Genomic DNA, 9271 nt, shown 5'->3' with positions numbered 1-9271 from the left:
AGCGTGTTGGCTCTCCATAGTGCTGAAATCAGGGAGGAAGGCGCTGCGCTTGTCCTAATTTGTATATGCCTACTAACCATTTATATTCAAATGCAGCCTCTGCGCCTTCATTTGTCATGGTGCCAATTACAGATTCTGTAATATGAAAACATCATAATGTTTGCACGAGCAACTGCGCCATAGATTATGAGTGCAAACTAGAAACTAGATTGATGATCATTATAGCCGAAAAGGAACCAAGTAGCATATATCAGTAAGAAATAACCTCCAGGATGATGTTTTATCTGTGTTCATCATTCATCATTTCCAAGTGCGTCAAACTGGCTTCTGGGGAAGCACTGGACACTGGGTGGCACTGAATGAAATGTTAGCATGTGACCTATGAGGAGCAGTTTGTCTTCTTATCACTGAGGCCCTCTGCTGGAACAACAACATAAAGTCATACAATGAGCAGCAGATCAACAACAGACACTGTCGTTAAGTCTGTAATGTGTGGCACTGATTTATCTGACTGTGGTGAATGATACTATTCACATGTTCCTGAATGTAATATCATCTAAAATTAATGCAGTTATATATACTATATACATACAACTATATAATTATATAATAGTTTGTTTCTGTTGATCAATGAGCATTGTCCCCATCAAATAAACCAGTAAAATATAAATATATTACAGAAATAATAAATGAAACTCACAACGAACAGACTCAACTATAGCAAGGGTCACCTCTGTACACTGAAATCCAGACCAACCCCATCATATTTGTTCTCATTGCAAGTCAACTTTAAAGATGTTTTTTATAAATGATGTGGCCCCTCTTTTGTGCAGTTATGTTACTGTGCCTTGTATCAAGGTTTACAGAGAGTTAACAGTCTGACATGTCGCCCCTCAGGCTGTGCTACACTTTCACCTAATCTGGCAAAAAAAAGAGCAGACAAAATAATATGTGAACACATCACAGAAAAGTTATTTGATAAAAGGAATAGTTGTAGATTTGGTAAAGGTAGTTACAACAAAAACTAAACCAAAACACATCCCCATCAGACAAACTGTCTTTGTATTTAAACACAATATGATGGTCAATTTTTCTTCATAGGAAATAGACGCACAAGTGTTGGGAATATTCTCTTTCAACTTGAATGAGGAAATTAATGATTTTTAATCATCACATTAAACTATTTGTAATTGTTAGATTTTGCAGTTAAATGTTATTGCTGTAAAACCAGCACTGGGTGTTTCAGTGTAGAGCTGATATAATAAGACAGAATAAGATAATGTTATTAATCCCAAAGAACATTTTTTGTGCTCAAGAGATGCTCTATGTACCTATTTAAATATGTGTGTATACGTACATGGTAAAATAAAGCAGATAGTAAAACAGAAAAAACATAAAGGTAATAGGAGATGCAAACTACAGATTATAGTGCAGTGCATGAATAATAATACTGGTTAATTTGTACCGACTTACATGCAATAAATCAAATTGTGCAGAAAGGTGCATCTAAGTTACAAAAGAGTAGAAAAAGGTGCATATGTGTCACCATCAGGATCAAGACTAATACAAATAAATAAAAAAATCGTTTATGGCATTTGGACATGCTTAAAAAAATCTCAAGTCTCATATATTTTACCATTAAATTATACATCATAGCTTTCTCCAGATGACCTAAATGCAATATTTGGCCTCGTTCCTTTACGTTTGTCTTGCAATAGACACCAGAAGCCGCTAGAGGTCAGTGGAGTCATTTTGAATGTATCGATGCAGTTGAGCGACTCCACATCAAGACTTTATGTTTTGGGTTTACTGTGTTGACGCTTTTGTTACATTTAAATGAACAAAACTTCATCCCTCATTTTATTTAACGATGCTTCTATTTCTGGAGAGTTTCATCTCAGTCTTCGAGAATTCAGATGCCATCGACAAACACAAAGTCAACCACTGAAATGTCATCTGCATTATTTATTATTCATTACATATCATATCATTTAAAGCACTCTCTCTCTAAATAAAGTGTGAAATTCAGTTGCAAAAATCCACGATGATTCTTTTAAAAAATGACGCACCTTTATGATCACGTTGTCTTCAGCCTATCTGCGTAAAATCTAATCTTGATGTGGCCTTGGAAGCTTCTCTCAAAGACTCTGTGATAAGGGGAATTATGACTCTGATGTGGTTTTTCAGTGTTGTGTAGACTAAACACCGACTGTGTTCCGCATTTTAAACTTGGCAGTTGACGGAAACATGTATTAGCTGGTCGTTTTAGTTTAAATCGCTGGTTTAAATTAATTCTTGAAGGTATAAAAAGTTTATTTTCACTGTAATTTGTTTTACTAAAAAATAATAACTAAATAATAATAATGATAAACTTTGAAGTTATTGTCAACCACATTAGTGTAGTTTTAACGGTGTGTAGTGTAGACAGTTCATCAATTTGCTGCTAAACCCACAACATAAAGTTCCCACATGGACTCCTGCGTCTGTATCTTGTGGCGGTCAGTTGGCTCTGTGTGCGTCTGTTTGAAGGTCTGTGACATGAAATTGTTTGGGAAGCCCTGCACTGAGCGACCATGTGGGCGTGTTTCTCTCGGCCCAACACTCTCCGCTCTTGTGTGGAGTCCAGAGCGCAAAACGCACTTCTTCTGGTGCGACCGGAGAGCGCAAAAGTAGCAGCTCTCCGACCCTGACGCGCACATCATCTCCGGCTCCGGCGGCCCCCAGAAACCAACTTCACTGTGCGGGGGGGGAAAAAAAGAGAAAGAGTTTCTCAACATCTCCCGGTGACTCTCCAGCCATGGACGCATCTCGAGTCGTAACGCTTTATCTGGGCCTGCTCCTTGTTTTCCTTGGGAATATACCGTGTTTCCAGTCAGCTGCTATCATCTCTCCCTCTGCGCCGAGGAGGAACAGGGGAGCCAGGATCCATCATCAGAACGGACAAAGGTCAACCAAATTCCTAAAAGACATCTTCGCGTCCTCGCATCCTATCGTGAGCCACCACAAAGAAGACCTAAAGGACGATATTGTGCCGCATGAATACATGCTCTCTATATACAGGACATACTCGGCTGCAGAGAAGCTCGGACTAAACGCAAGCTTTTTCCGCTCCTCTAAATCTGCCAACACCATAACAAGTTTTGTGGACAGAGGAACAGGTTGGTTTCAGTCCGCTGCCAGCTCCATCAGCTCAGTCTCATAATTCTGTGACACCGTTTTTCTCCACGGACTAATATTCACCTCTTGTGCAGATTTTGATGAAAAGTGGCTAAAAAGTACAGTAATGTATAAAAACTAAAGAGCATCGGCTACTTTTACGCACGTTTTAATCGGGCAAAATAATGTGCAGACGCACTTTTACGCGCAAAAATATCAATAAATCATAAAAGTAACTGTTAAACAAAAGCAAAGTCTTGAAAGCTGCAGGATTATTTGTTATTCATGAGCAATGCCTCACGTTTCATGGTTGCATTCAGGACTGTTTGGCGCACAGCCACAGAAACGTGTAACAAAGTATTAAAGTATTAAGTTATATTACACTTAAATTAACCTCCGGGTAACACGACAGTAAAACACTAATTGAGGCGCTGTCTAAATGAAGGCTGTAAATCAGTGTCAGTGCAGGCTGCAGCAAAAACTATTCCGCTCCCAACCTCCACGTGAATAGAGAGGAAACTTTTTTTTCACTTAGGATATTACAGCACTTGGTGGTTGTTTCATTTTCGATTTTTCGTTGCTCTCCAAACACAAACACCCTAAAACAAAGCGTGAGCATTTAAAATGCTAGATAGGCCGAATCCCTAAACCCGCCACATATTAAAAAGTGTAATCTGCTGCCATTATGGTGCCCAGTCTTGGCCAACTTGTGCTGACAAAGGCAGCTGGGGGGCCAGGGCAGAGCGGGTCGGTGTGAGAAGCAGGTGTTTGGGTCAGTTAACATGTGTAACCAAGTGATTTGACCGGTCTGTGAGGACAAACACAATCTGATAAACACAAACACATCCAACACACACAAGGGGGCATAAGCCGAGTTAATCTTTGCAAGAGAAATAAAAGCTATCTTTGTTTGCGTCCCCTCCTGTCTGAAACACTCCGAGCCTCAGCTCTGGGACGCAGACTGCGCGCTGCAAAAAATATCCATCCTGACGAGTTACTCAGGCCAGAGTCGGCTGCTTAAATTATATTTTTTTTTATCTAGCAAAGCGGAGTGAGGTGCAGTTTGAATTATTTCCACTTCAAATCAACTGTTTCAAGACGTATGTTCAGTGAAGCGTAAAAACGTATTTTTCAAGATTTGACACAAATTTCTTGGATAAAAAGGGACATTGAAAATAATTCTCACTCCACACTTGGTTCAAGACAAAAAAGGACGTTTAAAGAGTGAATATGAATGTAAAGGGCTCGTCCGTGTGGTCATTTCTTGCAGTGTGAACTGATTTGATAGGAAAAACGCCTCACTTTCTCCTGTGATTTTGATGTGATGTGTCACTGGCTCTGACCCCGAGCTGGACCCTCTGAGAGCTGCTTGGCATCGAACGGCTGATTGGAGTATTTGAACTCGGTGATCTAATTGAGTGTTCATGTCATAACATATCAAACACTGTCTATTCTCCCATAATGACCCAGCTCGGCCACGATGGCACATCACCAAAAAACGACGAGAGAGAAAAAAAAAAAATGAAAGAGCACTTCCTCCGCTGTGAAGTGGTTCGTATTTTACTGCGGAACCTCCCTTTGCGACCGCCACTTTAATTACGGAAAATTATTTTTCTTCCCGTTCTTTCAGCTCAGCGCCCTTCGTTTCTTTTTGGAGTCCTCCCAGCATCCCTTAAGTGTTGCACTGCATTAACCTGCAGAATGAGTCTCAGCTGGGAGGCTTCGTGATTTAAATCGCCCCCATCAGGAAAGAAATACGCATGGGGGCATCTTTTGACGCGTAAAAGTAACAACTTTTGCGTCTTTCACGCATTATTCATCCGTGCAGCGACAGGTTTTACTGAGTGCACCTATGATCCACGGCTTCTTTGGCTTTCACACTTTCGTAGGTAAATGAAATTCGCTTATAAAACCAGACAGGGTGTTTCCTGGAGGTCAGAAAAGGCAAGATCAGAAAAGAATAACCCGAATCTGAAAATTACTTTTGGCACTTGGGGTAACTCATTAAAGCGCAGATGGTGCAGCCCGGCCTCTCTCTCTCTCTCTCTCTCTCTCTCTCCCTCTCCCTCTCTCTCTCTCTCACTCACTCTCTCTCTCTCTCTCTACCTCTCTCTCTACCTCTCTCTCTCTCTCTCTAAACAGAGGCATAGATGACAAAAACATGTTTTGCATTTGTTCAAATACAACCAACAAGGTCAAACAAAAGTGCACGAATGCCGTTTTAACCTAGCAGTAACATCTAGCGCGTTTTACCCCATCCACCTTCAAGCATCTTGTGCGTAATGGGAAAAAAACGTCTTTTTACATAATAATGAAATTAAGAAAACTTTGTACATTTTTGACTGTCAACACGAATATCTCTCAGTAACCTCAGCAGTCTGTCCAGTCAGTCCGTGCAGGCGCATTTTAAGGGGAATGTTGTCGTTGGCAGGATGAGATGAAATATAAGAAGGGAAGTCCTTTAATGAGGAAGATGGGAATTCAGAACTGTTAATTATTTGGTGAACTTGTATTCGATTTGTTTGAGGTCTTATAAAAAAAAAAAAAAAAGAAGAAGAAACCTAATGCAGACCATACGCGCAAAGTCACTGAAACGAGCACAAGGTTTCAATCTGCTTTTACGGTTTGACTCGGCAGGGTTCACAGAGCGAAACTGACAAGCAGATTCAAATATCTCTTTAGAATAACTTTTACAAATTTTTTTATCACAGGAGCGTTTAGACCTGCGTCACTTTTATTTACTTAGAAAACGTTCAGCCAGAAATTGTGAGGATCAGCCGAGGCAACAAGTTGATTTTGACAAACACGCCACACATTTTCCATCTCAACAGGCGACTTTATTTCAGTATTGAGTTGAAAACATTATCCTTGAAACAAGTGGAAATTTTTGACAGTTACAAGCCAACATTTCTCGTGTTTACAACGTAAATCAACTGGTTTCATGGGTTTCCTTGAGTTAAATTACATTTTCTCGATAAATTCTGCTGTGGATTCTACAAACACTTAAACTACTGATTGACGATGGCAGGAAAAATGCCGGAAAAAAAAGAGAAAAACGGCAGAAAACAACACAACATCCCATGCCTATTACAAGAATGATTTCCTTTGGGTCAAAGAATTTAAGCTTTCAAGCGGAAAATAAGACAAAAGCTTTTGCAGTAAAACTATAAGAAGAAACTCCTTTTATCTCACAGGCTGTAAAACATAAATCATTCTGATTCAAATTTGATTTGAAAAAAAAAAACACACTTAAAAATACTCAGGCAGATATTTAATATTTGTTTTCAAACGCTGACGCCTTCTCATGCATTGTTCCACAGAGTTATATTCCAGTCTCATTGGTTCGCCTTGATGAAATATTTGCAGGCCTCCTGGGTCTCCAGCAGGGAATAATGCATTAATTGTGTATTGTTCAGTAGAGTGTACAGTATGTCGCCTTTGGTCCGTTGTGTCTGGCAGCACCCAGGGGCCTTCACATCACTAGGCCTCTTGTTTTTGTGTGTGTGTGTGTGTTTTCTTTTTTTTGCTTTACAACTGTACCAGAGCTCTCAAAAAAAAAAAAAAAAACTAACCACGTTTCTGATGATCTGACTTCTGCTAGGATTAAAGACTCTGAAGCTGCAACGAAGGAAAAGTTTACATCCACTCTGCCAAGGAGGTGGAAATTAATAATCAGTCTGTCATCAAGTAAAATGAAAGCAGAACTATTTTCATTAAGACATGCTGACTTTGATTAAAAGTGGCTTTAAAATATCGCCAGATTTTATTGGATTATTGTTACTGTAATGTAAAAAAAACGAACTTTAGCCTCATAATGAGCGATGATTAGCGGATAAATAAGATATTAAGTGTAGAAAAAAAACAATCTACTGTTTTTGGGGCAAGCTAGATGCTTCCTGTATGAACATCGTGTGCTTTGCATCTCAGTATCATTTTAAATTGTTCCTGTGCAAGAAATTTGCAGGAAATGAAATTAAGAAACTTGAGGAACTAGAAGAGGAAGCCTTAAAACAGACTTTGTAAATGTTTGTTTCTTAAAACAGACTTTGTAAAAAAAGTCTAAAACAAGACTTTGTGAAAGTCTGTTTTAAGGATTTGTAATAGATTTTATTTATCAGGAGGATTCTGTTGAGGTTGATAGATTTAAATCAGAGGAAATCAGAGGAAAATCATTGTCAAGATTGGCTCAAAATCTCGGAAAAGTTTTTTTTTTTTTTTTTTTTTAAACAACAATAAGCATGAAGTTTTTTCATTCTCATCCAAACTGAGGACTTGTCAGCTGTAGTTTGTTTCAGGCAGGTTCAGGGTGGACATTTGAAAAACAAGAAAGAGAGAGGGGGGAGAGAGAGAAGGCCTCTGTGGGAGAATGTGAGTCTCCCTCCCTCTCTTCCTCCCTCCCTCCCCCCTTCCCTCTGAACACTGTACACCCTAAGTGAATCTGACTGCAATTATTTTCTTCTTTTATCCTTGCAGACGATCTTTTGCACTCTCCTCTGCGAAGACAAAAGTATCTGTTTGATGTCTCAACCCTTTCAGACAAAGAGGAGCTGGTCGGGGCGGAATTAAGGATATTTAGGAGAGCGCCCGGGGATTTGCAGACTTCCCTGCAGACGACGGGCCTCTACGACATCCAGCTCTACCCCTGCCTCTCGGACAGGCTGCTGGACTCCAGGTCGCTGGACCCGCTGGACTCCACCAAGGCCGGCTGGGAGGTTTTGGACGTGTGGGAAATGTTTAAAACACACCAGCATCATCATTATCACCACCACCCCCACCATCATCATCCTCATCACTATCAGCAGGGGAACCAGCTCTGCTTCCAGCTCCGGGTCACTCTCGGCAAATCAGACACCGAGGTGGACCTGAGGCAGCTGGGGCTGGACAGGAGCGGCCGTTCCCAGCAGGAGAAGGCCATCCTGGTCGCCTACACACGCTCCAAGAAGAGGGAGAACCTGTTCAACGAGATGAAGGAGAAGATCAAATCGCGGAGGTCCGTCGGCGAGAAGGAGGAGGCGGTGGTGAGGGCGGCGGCGGAGGAGGAGGAGGGGGTGTCGCTGCGGGGGGTTAAAGGAGAGGGGCCCCGGCGGCGGCGCAGGACCGCGCTGAGCAACCGGCACGGGAAGAGACACGGGAAGAAATCTAAATCCAGGTGCAGCAAAAAGGCGCTGCATGTGAATTTCAAAGAGCTGGGCTGGGACGACTGGATCATTGCGCCCCTGGATTACGAGGCGTACCACTGCGAAGGGGTGTGCGACTTCCCCCTGAGGTCGCACCTCGAACCGACGAACCACGCCATCATACAGACGCTCATGAACTCCATGGACCCCAACAGCACCCCGCCCAGCTGCTGCGTCCCCACCAAACTCAGTCCCATCAGCATCCTGTACATAGACTCGGGCAATAACGTGGTGTACAAACAGTACGAGGACATGGTGGTGGAGCAGTGTGGGTGCAGGTAGCGGCCCTTATCCATTAAAACAAAACTTTTTTTTTTAAAAGACAGAAAAATCAAAGATAAGTCTTGATGGGTCCCAGATTGAAGATATAAAGTTCTCACAGGCATGACGCGCCTTGTCTTTATTCAAAAGGGATGCACACAAGAGGCGATATCTGCTATTTATTCAGACTCACAATAATTTACACTCTCTGCCTTAAAGTGTTACGCCTTATTTCCCATCCATGCAACAAGTTACCACTCATCAAACAGGCTTTTTTTTCCCAGAGTGAGACGCGTCCATATGGCACAAGGGATGGGTACATGGTGTGTGATCTGACTGATCACCAAGGCGAGATGGGAGCCTATTGAGTCCAACTGTGCACCTGTTCGTGCCGAGGCCAGAGGACAGTGGGGTTTGCCCGTCAGCGCTTTGTTGCAGCTCTGCCGTGTGATCCTGCCAGCCAGGCGGACTCTTTTGGGTATGTGCATCCAGGCCGTAATTGCCACTGTCCAGCTGGAGTCATTACAGGCCCGAGCAAGTGCCTGTTTTCCGAAAAAAAAAAGAAAAGAAAAAGGGGGTGAATGTCTAATCTACCAAACACACACACATACACATACACACACACACACACACACACACACACACACACACACACACACACACACACACACACACAC

General features: G+C 41.9%; 1 protein-coding gene across 2 annotated transcripts; it reads left to right on the top strand.

The window, feature by feature from the left end:
- Window positions 1-2607: 2607 nt before the first annotated feature.
- On the top strand, window positions 2608-8615 carry gdf6a (growth differentiation factor 6a). 2 transcript variants are annotated; one of them, XM_042425061.1, is made up of 2 exons: window positions 2608-3158; window positions 7693-8615. In XM_042425061.1, exons 1-2 carry the CDS (start codon window positions 2798-2800, stop codon window positions 8613-8615), a joined length of 1284 nt encoding a protein of 427 aa, XP_042280995.1. In that variant the 5' UTR covers window positions 2608-2797. The 2 variants fall into 2 exon arrangements, with proteins under 2 accessions (XP_042280995.1, XP_042280994.1); XM_042425060.1 differs by having other exon boundaries at window positions 7630-8615.
- Window positions 8616-9271: the final 656 nt, after the last annotated feature.

Source organism: Thunnus maccoyii, chromosome 10 (genome assembly GCF_910596095.1).
Source record: "Thunnus maccoyii chromosome 10, fThuMac1.1, whole genome shotgun sequence".
Taxonomy (NCBI): Eukaryota; Metazoa; Chordata; class Actinopteri; order Scombriformes; family Scombridae; genus Thunnus; species Thunnus maccoyii.
Note: the sequence above shows the minus strand (reverse complement) of the source record. Positions and strands in the feature narration are given on the sequence as shown.